The sequence below is a fragment of the Ursus arctos genome, unplaced genomic scaffold (genome assembly GCF_023065955.2).
Source record: "Ursus arctos isolate Adak ecotype North America unplaced genomic scaffold, UrsArc2.0 scaffold_11, whole genome shotgun sequence".
In the NCBI taxonomy this organism is placed as follows: domain Eukaryota; kingdom Metazoa; phylum Chordata; class Mammalia; order Carnivora; family Ursidae; genus Ursus; species Ursus arctos.
The window spans coordinates 33,161,567-33,177,167 of NW_026622775.1; the positions used below are offsets into that span (position 1 = coordinate 33,161,567).

General features: G+C 39.0%; 1 protein-coding gene across 6 annotated transcripts in view; it reads left to right on the plus strand.

Moving 5' to 3' along the window:
• Positions 1 to 15,601, plus strand: part of GAB1 (GRB2 associated binding protein 1) — a 123,410-nt gene that overhangs the window by 77,661 nt on the left and 30,148 nt on the right. For 4 of the 6 annotated variants that reach the window (XM_026499410.4, XM_026499408.4, XM_057310096.1 and 1 more), the window contains exons 3-4: positions 10,114 to 10,339; positions 14,279 to 14,880. In XM_026499410.4, coding sequence (XP_026355195.2) covers positions 10,114 to 10,339; positions 14,279 to 14,880 — 828 coding nt within the window. Of the gene's footprint in view, positions 1 to 10,113; positions 10,340 to 10,713; positions 10,795 to 14,278; positions 14,881 to 15,601 lie in introns of all 6 variants that reach the window. The other 2 variants (XM_026499407.4, XM_026499409.4) reach the window with 1 other exon arrangement.

The following is a 15,601-nucleotide window of genomic DNA, read 5'->3' on the forward strand; positions in this document are numbered from 1 at the left end:
TTGCTTGAGGAGCTGAGATTTGGAGTGCCTGTCCTGGGAAGAGCTGAGTGGGTAGAGGTCTCACGAAGAATTTTACAGGAGCAATTCCTCTTCCCGTGCTTTTATATAGCTGTCTTGACCACTTACTCCCTGTGCACTTCTCTACTTCTCTGCCTTTTCTAACAAACACCTATCTAGGGGACTCCAACACACATTTAGGTTCATAAAGCCAAAACTCAGAAAAAAAGGTGGCCTGAGGTCTTTGACCTTACCGTCTTCATGGTTATACTCCCATTTCCAGTGTGCATTTCCAAATATCTATATTTAGGAGTGCTGGAGGTTCGGTGAGGGCTGGAAAAATTGCATCAACAATCAACATCAAGTTTTGGATTGAAGTGAAAGAGCAATCATCTCTAATTAGCTCAGGTCAGCCTGCTGCTTCCTTTCTGGCCAGTCAGCAGCCCACAAGAAGGAGCCTTCCAGAACCGGGATTGGCCCAGTGGGGTGGGGAAACCCCTTGGCGAGGGAATCCAGAACCCTGAGGGGGCAGCACTGAGACAGGAAAGGAGGCATCCAGTTTAGACAGGAGGTGGCTAATGAGCTGGACTTTTCAACAGAGCTCTAGTGATTAAAAGCCTCAAGAAGTTGTTTCACGTGTGGAATTAAGGCTTCGGTGGTTTTTGTGAAGTACTAAATATGTTCACATTTTAAGTGAGTGTGTAGCGTATTACTTCTAACTCCAGTTAAACTCCTTTCCTTTCTTGCATATATAGTCTATGTTTGAGTACAGTGGAGGATTTTGAAGTTAAAGTCACAAATGAGATAGCTCTCCAGTGGTTACTTAATGACCACTCAGTAATGATAATTTTTGGATTAAGATACTACATTAGTTTCAGGGGCGCCTGGGTGCCGCAGTCATTAAGCGTCTGCCTTCAGCTCAGGGTGTGATCCCCGCGTTCTGGGATCGAGCCCCACATCAGGCTCCTCCGCTGGGAGCCTGCTTCTTCCTCTCCCACTCCCCCTGCTTGTGTTCCCTCGCTGGCTGTCTCTCTGTCGAATAAATAAATAAAATCTTTAAAAAGAAAAAAAGATACATTAATTTCATGATGTGCTGGATTTTCAGTTAAAGTAATTTAAGTCATTGTATACTCTTCGGGTTGACAGGGTTCTTTTGCCTGCTACCTTTTCAGTTTAGAATTTATTTTTAGTGACATAAAAGTAGACTTCTGTCCTTATCGATTGCCTGTATCGATTCAGTTGATCTGAAAGACTTTAAGTAGTAGGTGTTCTTCCATCTCTCTTTGTTTTCTATATAATTCTCCTAAATATACTTAGCAAAGGAAATGAGATACCCTCCTAGAGGAGATACATTCTTCAGTCAAGGAATAGGTCTAATTTTTGGAAGCCTATTCAGGGGTGGGTGGAGATGAGACCCCCCCCCAAATAAGAATTTCGAATGCACACGTATCTGAGATTACCTTTGCAAGTTTCAAGGCATGAAGTCTGGTCCATTTGTCCACTTTAGAATGACCCTCATCATCTAAGAGTTTGATGAACACCCAGTCACCTCTGGGAAGAAGGAAAGTTTCGTCTACTTTAGAAAATTAATTCATTAATTTACCAAATTATTGAATTTGCCAGCACTCTACTAGGCTTTGAACATTCGTTTAACCTACATATTATTAGGTGACTAGTTAGGGAGACAGATGGCAAACATTACAGATGTGGAACTGAGTGAGCATCTGGTGGGGAAGGATTCATGCCAGAATAATTCACTACAGTTGATGAGTGCAAGATACATAGTGTGTGTGTGTGTGTGTGTGTGTGTGTGTGTGTGTGTTTTACATAGTAACGTATGATTATATACATATATTAAAGTATGATACTGTAGGACTGTGTTAATACAGTTCTTGCCCTCATTGAGCTAATAGTCCGTCTAAGAGAAACAGGCTAATACTCTAGGAATTGTAATATTGGTTAAAAAGTGTCCTGGTAAAGAAGAAATAAGCACAGATAGCAGCTAATTTAGTTTTAAGAAGGTTAGGAAAAGCCGACGTAGTTTTAAATGGTTCTGTGACCGTAGCTGATAATGTACTAAGAACTTTATTTTGTACTTAGTGGAACATTTTCATTGATATTAGTAGTCAGAATCAGTCACAATGTCTATTTATCACTTAATAAACTTACTAATATAGGGAGGGGTGCAGGGGCAAACTCCCAAATCCTTTTAAAACAGATAAAGTACAATTGCCTTGAATGAAACTCGTAATTTGTGAATGTTTTATCTTCACGATATCAATAAAGGGGGAGGTTGGAAGAGAATTAATAGTATTATTAGTCGCATTTGATATATATAATGAGTTGGTTACCAAGAACAGCTATGCTCATCATAACTCATTTTTTATCTCTTCTTTAATACAAGCCACTAAAGACTTCAATTTGCCAGTGCTTTCTAAATGTAGTTTGTGAGTTACAGCTAAATGCAACTGCATTTTTTTAAAAAAAATTCTACAATACAGATTTTTTACAAGTTCGTCCTGGCCTTCTCCCAAATAGCCACAGTTAGAGATGTCTAACTCTGTTGTTGAAGACTTGAGCTTCTCATAAATCATCAAGTTGTAAATAAATCAGTAAGTCGTAAATCAGTGAAAGTTGAACAGTCCTTCATTGTGTAGTATCAAGGAGCCACAAAAATATTTTACTCTATAATTTTGATTTTTCATGCAGAGTAGCAAAACTGCAAAAAGGCTTTAAAGTTAACCACTGTATTCCTCTATTCATTTGTAGTAGCTGACTTTGCTAGATGCCTTTAAAAAAAAATCCACGCATTTAAAGATTTGTATCAAATTCTAAACTGCAGAGAACTGCTATTATCCTTTGTGATCACGTTCATACAGTTTAATATGACAAGATAAATATCAAAATGTCTGTGTTCTTCCATTTACTTTACCACCTACTTCATTTTCTCTTGCTTCCAAATAAATCTCACCACCAATCACTAAATAATAGGTGTTTTTGTTTTTACCTAGATCTGTCCCCGGAGCCCTGTGCTCTTCCCATTTCAGAGTTGAGTATGCTCTCACTCTTGGCTTAAAACTAATGACACAGAACCATTTTTCACTATGCTCGTGTCAGGCTAGATGTGGGAAGAAATATCCTATGCTTGGGTATTACAGTCTGAGAAAATAACTATCCACAGTCCCTATGAGAATAACTAGTTTTTGCTGAAAACAAAAGGAAAGGGGAAAAATCTGACCTGTGTTTTGATTCCAGGAACCTCTCAAAATATCATTACCATGTTATTTCCGCTGCCCCAGGTGACCACTGCTATTATTGAATACTCAGAATGCTGGCAAGCTGAAGCTGTTTTTAAACTCTAGCTCATTGAACTATGTGTGGTTCCTATGAATGCTTTTATTTAGCAGATTTGAGGGTAGAAACTAATTTCTTTTGTTTTTCTTGGAAGTGTGCAGATTTATTTTTGTTTCTACACGGAGGTGGAACCTGTTAAATGTGCTAAGCAAGTGTCAGGAAACAGCCTTATGGCTCTAGACAGCCAGCGAACCTGGCGCGGAGACTCCGGGTCCGATTTCAGGGCGCGAGGGTAGCGAATTGCCTTTTACCAGTCACTCGAGTTGCTTTTCCCAAAATGCCCAGATAATAGTAGCTTAAGAAAATAGTGATTCTCTATTGGATAGTCTTCCCTGTAGAAAAGTAGGTAAACTAACGTAAGTATATATACATGCTCCTGTTCCTGCAAAGCGGTGCTTCATTAGAGGACTCTTAAATTTTGTTTTATTACTTTTTTATTCAGGGATAATTTACTACTGTGGAAGGTACAGTTCAGTACAGTTTTATATATCCATCTATATCTACATATAGAAATAGAAGTCTGTGTAACTGCCACTCAGGTCAAGAAGTGGAACATTTCCAGCCCCCAGAAGGCTTTTGCATTCTTTTTCCCAGTAAACACCCAGAAAAAAAGCCCAAACGTAACTACGATTTTGCTTCTATAACCATAGATTAGTTGTGCCCATACGCGAACTTCATATAAATAAAACCACTGAATCTGGCTTCTTTTTTCCAGTAGAAGTCTGGGAGAGTCATCCATGTAGCCTGTAGTGGGAGTTCTCCTTTATCTTCCGTAGCATTCTGTTGTGTGGCTAGATCACACATTATGGATCTGTTTGATGCTTGTGGACATTCGGGTTGTTTCTAGTTTTTCATACAAATAAAGCTACTGTGAGCAGTGATTGATATATATATATATATATATATATATATATATATATATATATATATATATATATATATATAAAATCTTTTGACGGACATGAACACTTAGTGTGGGTGTGTACCCATGGGCGGAACCGCCATATCTTAGGTTAGGGACCAGTTGCTCTCCTACCAGCAGTGCAGGAGACTTCCAGTTACACTACATTCTCACCTACATTTGGTATTGTCAGTCATTAAGTTTTTTTTTTTAAGATTTTATTTATGTATTTATTTGACAGTGAGAGAGAGGCAGCCAGCGAGCGAGGGAACACAGGCAGGAGGAGTGGGAGAGGAAGAAGCAGGTTCCCAGCGAAGGAGCCTGATGTGGGGCTCGATCCCAGGACCCTGGGATCACGCCCTGAGCCGAAGGCAGACGCTTATCAACTGAGCCACCCAGGCGCCCCTGTCAGTCGTTAATTTTAGCCTTTCTAGTGAATGTGTAGTGGTGTCTCATTGTGGTTTTAATTTGCGTTTTCCTGAGGACCAGTTCAACTAGAGCGTTTATTCGGTTTTTGTTTTGTTTTCTTACACATTCTCAAGCTATTGAGATATTGATTCATTGAGTCTCCTGAGACGGGGCTCAGGCACCTAGAACTCTAAAAAAGTGATTCTGATGCCATGACACTTCTGGATAAGAATTAAGGCATTTTCAGCACTTCCTAAGGAATTATTTTAAAAGTCTCCCAAGAATATTTTTATAACCTGTTAAGGAGATAATCATGACAAATAAGATTAAAAAAATTTCTATTTAAAACACATTAAATAGATGGGTCTGTGATTAAAGATCTTCAATTTTTGATTAAAAAGATTGAAGAAATTGCAGGTTGCTTCATTGAACATTGCAACTACTGCTCTTTCCTATTTGTATTCATTCGTTAGATTTACCTTTACAAAATATTCTTCTGTGAAAAATGGTGTGTTCAGAAATGAGAGGATGGTTACTTGAGCATCAATGATAAGGCATACTCTTTGTGGGTAGAGTCTTATTTCCTAAGTTAATTAGACATACATCCAATGAAAATAATTAGACACATATCCAATCAAAATGCTTCTCTTGACAAAAAAGAAATTCTACAATGGACCAGGTAAATTAATAATCAATAGAAACAGTGTAACCCTGACCTATTTACCTTTAATTGTGAACATAAAGGTAAAATTTTTGTATAGAAACCCAAAAATATCCTATCAGCAAATGTAGCCCATCTTAAGAGAAAAGGATCTCATCTAGTCTCCTGACAAGGACATGGGCAACACCTTGGTTTTATTACCACGTGCTAGATACAGTATGGCAGTAGTCATAAAATCAGAGAACCTGTCACATTAACTTTGAAATATTCTCCTTACCAATGAGAAAGAGTAGAACTGCTTACCTGGGCTTAAGCTCTTATACCTTTTGATATGTGTGTGTATATGTATGTATGTATGTGTATGTGTGTGTAGATATATTATTTTGAATGTTCAGAGGCATCATCTAGGTACCCCAACTCCCATGAGGGACACTAACACCAGGGCATTATGGTTCCAAACAGGATAAAACTGTGCATTAAGCTAGGGATCATGGGGACCAACTTATTCTTTGTGGTTCTCCTCACATAATAATTTGCTTCTCTTCACTGAAAGCTGGTGAAGGCTTACTTTGCCAGTACTTATTAGCTTTCTTAGGAAAATTCAATTAAGAATTTGCTCTAGCAGCTCATTAGGCCTTTAATGGTTGCTAATTATACTCTTTATGCCTTTTGAACTAAGAGACAGGGAATAATTTTACACACATAAGCAAACCCTAAACTGATATTTGGTTCTCAGAAACTTGATACCAGCATTATTTAGAACAGTAAGTTAGAAACCTAGGTGAGGCAGAAAGCAACAAACGTGGCTGCCCAACTACTTGTCAGGTAGAATGAGGCACATCACGTATCTTCATACAATGGAATAGAAGCTTCTTTTTTCAGACCAGTTGGTTAACTTTGACCAGAAATTTTATATTAAGGAATATTTAGACACACTGCAATGCTTGCATTAAAATATGCAGAGCTGAGTAATAGGAGTAATATTAATATGAGCAAAATAACCCCAAAGACTAAATCTTTGAAAGCAGGGCATCAACTGAGGGGTAGAGCAGTGTTCCCTTCTCTTTTAAAGTCTTTTGAATGCTATGTTGTTTGGAATGGTTGGGCTTGCTTTTCATGGCTGTGTGGAGGTCTTTTCTTTCTTGAGCTGGCTAGTGAACATAATGGAAGTTCTCTCCCTTTTTGTTTCTTAGAAGTAGATGTAAGCCTTGCCATATTGTGATCAAGATACTCTATATTCTTGGATGGAGCTCTTAGAGTGTATTATGCTAAGTGAAATAAGTCAGGCAGAGAAAGACAAATACCATATGATCTCACTCAAAGAAAACAGATGAACATATGGAAAGGGGGGAAGGGAGAGGGGGAAAAAGCAAACCATAAGAGACTCTTAATGATAGAGAACAAACTGAGGGGTGATGGAGGGAGGTTGCTTGGGGCTGAGCTAGATGGGTGGTGGGTATTAAAGAGGGCACTTGTTGTATGTAAATGATAATTGCTGAATTCTACTCCAGAAACCAGTATTGCACTGTATGTTAACTAAAATTAAAAAAAAAAAAAATGAAGCTCTGCACCACTGCCTTCACTGTGTAAGGACATGTAAGAGCACAAAAGTAGAAATAGCACTAATGTCTATGAATCACAAAATAGAATAATAAATTGTCAAATATATTCATTGATAAAGCACTCTCTCAATGTTAAATGCAACTAAATTCATCAGTGTTCCTAGGGAATGAGCTCCAAATATCAGAAATAGCAAAGAACAAAAGGATTTTTAAAATAATGCATACTGTATAACGTACCTATTTTAATTTCAAGAAAACACTAACAAAGACCAAAAAAAAAAGGAATCTTTGAATCCGTCTTTATTTCTTTTTTCCAGAAATTGAGAGGATCTTGCATCTATAAAAAGGGTGAAAAACTTTAGTCATTCACAGGTGGGAGAAATGGAAGGTTAAAAATGAGATGGTCCCCTTGTGTTAATAAAACAAGATCAGACAAATGTGATTGCCTGGCTAAGTGATTCTTTTCCTACCTAAGATGAATCACTCAGTTCATTTAGTGTATAGCCATCAAATTTAAAAACTGAGTTTTAAGGAAAAGTGTATCTATAAAAATACCCACCTGGAAAGCTTACTTTGGGAGTTACACTGGAAAATTAGAATTCTTACACTGTTTCATGTAGTCATGTATTTCCAGTGTTGAGTTTCATTTTGCTTTGGGCAGAACTAAAAATTGAATGGGATAGTACAATTTTATCACACCTCTATGGTACAAAAAGGAGAAGTATGCAAAATATATCTGTGAATAGAGCCTGCAGGATACGATAAGTGCTTTCTGACCACTCTCCTCTTTTTTTTTTCTCCTCAGTGTTGTGCGTTTTTCTGAAAGCTCCTCTTTAAAAGATAAATATTTTTCATAGTTCTGTTAACAACCCACAAGGATTTACTGAGTCACTGATTAATCTATAGCCTTTAAAATCCCCTTAAGTAAATCTTTTAGATTTGTAATTGAGTCAAAACAGTAAAACATTATTTCATACAGTATGTTATATATACTATTTATAATCATCTGTTAGAAATAATGAGATATTTATGAGTTCCCACTGAAATTATGGCATTATGTCCTATAAATGCCCTCCCAAATATTTTTCTTTTCTCACTATTTTCTTTTCTCACCTTTCATAAATAAGAAAGAACTAACTAGTAAACTCCTGGCATAAAGTATTAGGTTTTATTAGACAAGCTTGCATGAAGACTTGACTTTGCACGCAGCACAACAGTTAAAAACGTTAGAAATTAGCTCAACTTCTATTTACTCCAAACGCGCCAATGAAAGAAGTCTTTAAACTTATTTAGCATCTAGTAGGGCTCACATATTTCTTAAGGAGCAAATACCAAACTGCACCTTCAGTTGAACGAGTCTTGAAGATTTAGGAGTGCCACTGGCCTGTTCCAACAGGACATAGAGAAAGTGCTCAGTGAGTTTGGGTGAATGAAACCATTTCGAGCACCTGCAACATGCAGGGCAAACTAATGCATAGGAGTTCTGATCCTTTTTGTTTGTTTTGGGAAACCACAAACAAAGATAAACTTATATTTAGCCATACTAATGTGTTATTATTCAAGCTTTACAATTATGATATGAGCTTCTGTGCCTAGGATGAAGAGTCATAAAATACAAACTATGTAAATTTCCCTGGGGTGCACATATAAATATTGAAGTTGAATACATGGGGCGCCTGGGTGGCACAGTGGTTAAGCGTCTGCCTTCAGCTCAGGGCGTGATCCCGGCGTTCTGGGATCGAGCCCCACATCAGGCTCCTCCGTTATGAGCCTGCTTCTTCCTCTCCCACTCCCCCTGCTTGTGTTCCCTCTCTCTCTGGCTGTCTCTATCTCTGTCAAATAAATAAATAAAATCTTTAAAAAAAAAAAAAAGTTGAATACATAAGACATCATCAAAAGCATATGGAGTTACTCTGTAGGATCTAGAGAAGCTAGAGCTGACATGTAGCTCCTCCCTGGTGAATTAAGAGGCCAGATGACCTGCATTTGATTTTATTTGGTAGAACATATTAAGTCCTTTACCTTACCTTTTATTGTCTTTTAGGGAATGTTTTGTTATAAAAAAATCTCAGTTTCCTACTGCTGAAAAAAAAAAAAAATCTCAGTTTCAACCCAGGCTTTTCTGTTCTAACATAGACAGTAAACAAATTTGTTTATTCATATATGAACATTTATCTTTTTCTGGACGTATAGTCTTGTATTCCTAATCAGTCTAACAGAATTTTTCTTCTGGGCTTTTCAAAATTTACATGGTTGTGTTAATGATTACAGTGGGATTTTATCTCTTATTTTCAACTTGTGTTCAAATTACTTCACTCTGAACAATTTAGCTAGTTTCATATGTCTTCTCAGAATGTTGTTAAGTGCTTAATAAATTATTCCTTTACTTGCTGGCCCCTTTTGCATGAAAATATTACAGAAATCCAGTAAACGGTACTGGAGGCTATGAGCCGAGGGAAGAGGAGATGGCTTAAGAAAAGCTCTTTCCCTGAACATGAATCCCACAATGAGAACTATTTCTCCTTGGTCTGCTGAGGAGTAGAAAGAAAAGAATGAACAGCAAAGTAAAAATGGGACAAAGAGTGGATGCTTGTGCCTGTAGATGCCACACAATAAAACGGGCCTCCTTGGAAAGTTGGCTTGGCTTGGGAAGCACTTTGGTTTTTTGTTTTGTTTTGTTTTAAAGATGTATTTATTTGTTTGAGAGAGAGAGAGAGAGAGAGAGCGATGGGAAGGGGGGGCAGAGGGGGAGAGAGAGAATCCTCAAGCAGACTCCCTGCTGGGCACGGAGCCTGCTACAGGGCTCAATTCCAGGACCCTGAGATCATGACCTGAGTGGAAACCAAGAGTCAGACGCTTAACTGACTGAGCCCTCAAGGTGCCCCGACTTTGTTTTCTATCGTGGAAAAAAGCTCTCTCTTATGCTAAGATTGTAGAACATCTTCATTGCCAGTAGCCTCCAAACTAAAGACTGTTCAAGGCACAGTTAACCATGGCTTTATTACAGCCTCTGGAAAAAAGAGCCCCACTCTTCAGATCTCTTTCACAACAGCCAATTATTTCCTGTGTAAATGCTGCTATTTAGGTAGTATTTGTTTTAACCGACATTGTCCTGGTTTATCATGCTTTTGTGTGTTTAAACAGTTTATCTCCAGACTTCCAAGTAGCTTTATTTAAGAAAAAAGTCTTACAATGAGATCGACGATGATAGTTACATTTTGGTGTTGCAGACCCTGTGAAGCCACCTGGCAGCTCCATGCAAGCGCCAGCGGATGTACCTTTAGCTGTAAACACAGCACCGCCGTCCACGCAGGTGGATTCGTCCTGCGCCGTTCCACCTCCTCCATATCAGCTGATTAACCTGCCACCGCACCTAGAAGCCCTTGGCATCCAGGAGGATCCTCAAGACTACCTCTTGCTCATCAATTGTCAAAGCAAGAAGCCTGAACCCACCAGGTAAACCGCGAATGCCTGTGTGTGCGTGTTGTGTGTGTGTGTGTGTTGTGTGTGTGTACACTTAGAAGTCTTACCGTTAAACTTTTTTTATTCTGATTTGAAGGCGTAAAAGAAACCCAACTTTATGGGTTTATATTTTAGGCTCACTATGTTTCAGGGTATATTCCTCTAACATTTCTGATATTCAGGAGATTTATTGAAGAAACATGTTCTCTGCTATCTTGGCAAAGAACACTTGTACCTACAAGGCTCTTTTGGAAATCTCTCTCCTGTTTCATAGTCTTTGTTACAGACTCACAGTATTACTTGCTTAACAGATTTCACTGATTTATAAATGGTGATCTTGCTCCATTTCTTATGTGATTGTAAACCAGCCAAGGGTCATCTTTTGTTTCTGAAGAAGGAGAGGAATACCTACTACTAGAAGATTTTGAAAGCAAAACGATTCCATTGCAGTGAGTGTGTTGTGGTTGCTTTGGATCTGTGTGAGAAATTAATTATTCAGGTAAAATCCCAATATAGCAAATTCCATGGGATATACAATTTGGGTTATTGTGAAATTTGGTGAAATCACATATATTGCTATAAAAACTAAAATTTTCCAATCATCGTACCTAGCCATGAAGCAGAGCTTACCGTGACTTTATACGTTTGTAAGTAGAAAGAAGCATACGGATTTCAGTGCTTGCTTGAAGGTATCATAAAGCCTTTCCCAAATCCTTGGTTTCCCCATCATCTCCGTTCCTGCTCCCTTCTGTTCTTCTAAGCTATACGGTATCTTGATTTGATCATTCTTGTCATTTGCTGTTGAGTAATTGGAAGGCCTGAGGTAACAGTGAGAATTGGAGACAGAAAATGTAGATCAGGGAGCCCGTTCCTGCCATTAGCAGCAGTGTGACAACCAGTGATATTGGGGATATTTATGTCTTGATTTGCAATATATAAAAGTAGGAATGAATTGCATAGTAGATGTGAAAGATATTTTTTTAACAGAATGATTGGACATTAAGCATTATTTTTTTATATCAAAAAAGTTGTTTTCATGGAGAAAGTGACTGTTACTGGGCTAAGATCATATGAAGTGCTTGTTCAATTTTTATATAGGATTTGTCAAGAACCACAGTTTAGTTGCTGTGAATTATTCCCTGAGGTAACAGAATACAAATATTCCAAAGATGGGTTTCTGCATATTTGTTGTAATGGGATTTTACCTGTAAGAGCAAAAAAAGAAATCTTTTTATAAATCAACACTAGTTAATAAAATCAAATTCTAACTTGATTTTGCTTGTTTGCTGTGAGTATTTAAAATTACACATTCGCAACTTTGTTACCTGTGCTACTAACTAAGATTCTTTTTTATGGAGATTCACAATTATTTTTCAATATCAACTTTTTAAAAGCCAGCAGCTAAGTGGCAGTGTTCCGTACATTTTCTTTTTATATGGTATCTTTCATTGATCTCATGGGTATTACAGCTTTCCTGTTGTAGTAGAAATTATGCTCAGAGTCCTTGCTCAGATGTATTTAGTATCTGTAGTTTGCAGAAGTGGCAGTTAATTGACAAATATTTAGGAAGTACCCACTACCCACTATGTGCCCACTCTTTTGCTAGGTGCTGTGAAGGTATAGACTAGTTAATTACATAAGCTACAGCCCCCTCAGGTACAGTCCCTTCAGAGTTTATAAGTGAAGCTTTTGAAGAAGTCAGAACATGGAAGCGTTAAGTGTTTGTAGATGATGGCAGGAGAATTGCCTTGCAAATCCTGCAGGACTCAGCTCAGGCATGTACTTCTCTAGAAAACATTCCCCCAAACTTATGGACTAAATGCCAGTCCGAGTTTTCATAGCATCCTGGTTGTGCCTCCTTATCTGTGTTTTATCACAGAATTGGGAATAGCTTGATATTTTAATTTATTCTTCACTAAACTATAAGCTAGTCAAGGGCAGGGAACTTAATACTCATTGTACTTCTAGCTTTTCTTAACTCACTTGTTTGAATTCAGTGAAGTGCAAATTTAAGAATACGTGTAGGTGCATTAGAAATTCTTAGAAGGAACAGTGCAAGTATTTTTAAGATGGAGGGTGAAACACTTCAAAGGAAGAGTAGGATTTGAACTATACTGGTTCCTGTCATTCGCAATCTGCATAAAAATTATTTGAGGGAAAGGCAAGGTAAGAGTGAGGGATGGAAGGAAGCGAAAGAGGAGGAGCGTTTGCCAGAATAGAGGATTCCACTGGGGGAGAGTAAGACATGAGATCGGCGTGCCAGGTGGAGCCAGCGATCGACCTCAGTACCAAGTGGAGTTGCTTGTGGGCTTTTTTCGTTCCCACAGCCTGTTGGGACCCTCAAGAGGATTTTCTCCAAGTAGATGGGTGATCTGAAAACCATGATCTGAAAATAGTGACTTTATAGCAGTATGGTCCCTTGGGTTCATTGGAAGAAGGAGAAACTGGAGGAAAGAAGTCCACTAGGACTTCTTAGGAGGGTTTAGTGGCGTGAATCTATCTGAATGTGAGGTGGTGACAGTGGGAAGAGAACAGGGGAATAATTACTTGGTTAGAAGGACTTGGTGCCTCAGTGGTGGTGGAGATCAAAGAGAATGAATCAAAGCTGAAAGCATTTTGAGCCTCGAGATTCTGGAAAAAGACATTTCTCTTAAAGGCAAGTCAGAAAGGACAGTCAGTTTGAGAAGTAAGGAGTTTGGTTTGGTACATGCAAGCAAGGTAATACCGGGATAACCAAATGGAAAAATATTTGAACAGTTTGAAAATACGGGACTCAGAGATCGGTGAGAAGATGGGAGTTGTCAGCATTCAGTGGAAGGTGAAGTTACGAGAGAGGAGGATTTTTTAAATGGCTCTGTGGTAAAGCATTAGAAGACTGAATTCTGTTGGCTGTTCCCAGGTCTCGGAGACCCAGGGAGAAGGAGCGAGTCAGTGAAAGAAGGGACTAATCCGTGGGGGAAGGGAAATGACAATACTGCAGCCTGGGCTCTGTGGCACCAGAGGCAGAGTGTGAATGAGTAAGTGTGATACACAGTGCCAGGTGTTACGAAGAAATCAGGAAAGATCACACCTTAAAAACACTATTGCAAGTTATTTTTCAGAAGATTAAGGACTTTGGACAACACTCACAGTAGTTAAGGTATCTTATTAACCATTAAGGAAGTGCATGCAATGTGCTAGTATTGTTAGCTTCATTTTGGCTTCTACCCAAATTTTGTGATATTGCAAAAGGCAGAGACTAGAAATGTACCCAAAACATTAAATATACTCTAATGAGAGTTCTCAGGGTTAATTATTGTTTGGAGTTGGCCAGCTCTGTGGCTTGTATTTTGATCATCTTTACAGTACTGGCTAAATGTTTGTTAAAGAAAATTAGTAGGAAGAAAGATACACAAAGCCTTTCAAGTTGCCACCTCCTTGTAGGTCACATTGAATTTATGCAATACCAGGTAATCATTAGACTGTTGGTCTTAGAGAACAAGAGTTGCCAGAGGTAGGCTAACAGAAGAGCAGTGAACCAACTTGATCAACTCTTTTGGCACGAGGTTTCTGCATGCTCTTCAGAGGAAATGCTTTTCCTTGTGTCTATGCCTTAATCATTTACCTTTCTCAGAGTTTTGTATCTTTCTAATTCCAGTGCCTCAGGGATCATGGTTTTACGTGTGGATTTAATAGGGGAGTTGGGGGTGTGGGCCGGTACAGAGCAGAAATTAGGGAGAATGCTTTTGGTGGTTTTGTGGTGGTGGTTTTGTTGTCTGGTGTATAATCATAAAAACTAAGAAACATTCATGCTTTAAATCTTATGGATCGCACAAAAAAATCGAATGAGAAAAAGCCATGTATTTTGATTGCTAAGCTATAAATACATGTATTAAAATGTAGTCTTATGTCTTTACCATGTTTTATTTTCTGTCATTAACAATTTTTATTTAGAACACATGCTGATTCTACAAAATCCACCTCTTCTGAAACAGACTGCAATGATAACGTCCCTTCTCATAAAAATCCTGCTTCCTCCCAGAACAAACACGGAGTGAATGGCTTTTTTCAGCAGCAAATGATGTATGATTCTCCACCGTCTCGTGCTGCGTCTGTCTCTGTAGACTCCAGCCTTTATAACCTGCCCAGGAGTTACTCCCATGATGTCTTACCAAAGGTGTCTCCATCGAGTACCGAGGCAGATGGAGAACTCTATGTTTTTAATACCCCATCTGGGACATCAAGTGTAGAGACTCAAATGAGGCATGTATCTATTAGTTATGACATTCCTCCAACACCTGGTAATACTTATCAGATTCCACGGACATTTCCAGAAGGAACTTTGGGACAGACGTCAAAGCTAGACATTATTCCAGATATTCCTCCACCTCGGCCACCGAAACCACATCCAGCTCATGACCGATCTCCTGTGGAAACGTGCAGTATCACACGCACGGCCTCAGATACTGACAATAGTTACTGTATCCCTACAGCCGGGATGCCACCGTCACGTAGTAATACCATTTCCACTGTGGATTTGAACAAATTGCGAAAAGGTCAGCTCTCACTAACCACCTCACTGTGTTAGAGGTTAATGATAGAAAGTCTGTTTGTCTGAATATTTGTTCTTTGCAGCATAGTATGATGTTAAATGATAGTCCTTTTTTCCTTCAGCTCTGCAGTTACCCACTCATGTAGCGAAGACATCAGATGCTTAGTAGATCGTGGGAAGGGTGTTTGTGCATGCAGCGTGTGCCTGAGTGCGTGTTCTGCTGGAAGGGAGAAAGACTTGGAGTTTTTCACCCCTGAAGAAGTATGGCCTTAGTAATACCTCCCTGCCTCAGGAAGCGTGCTCCCCTCTTTCCTGCTTTCCATGTATCCTGGGTGGGTAGACTCTGCTGGGGCAGAGGAGCAGGAAATGGACCAGCCACAGACCTCTCCAAGCCATCCCTTTCCTGCATTTGTGTGCCGTTATGGCCGCTTCTGTGTCACATCTGCTGGGCTCCATTTCCTTCCTTCCTCGATAAGCACCTTACACGTTGTGTCTAACAAGTATACTCCGTTCCAGTCATGCCATTCTGCTTTTGTTTGGTTTTATTTACTTCTAAGGCTCGGAATCTTCTCTCCCCTTACTGTAGCCACTTCACTTAGTCCTATACCATCTCCTAGAGCTTGCCGAAAGTTACAGACCTTGAGAGGAGAGAAATTCAGTCTGGGTTACACTCTGAGGTTCTTAAAGTCCTAGAAATAGAAGGCCGGAGTTTAAGATGCATATAC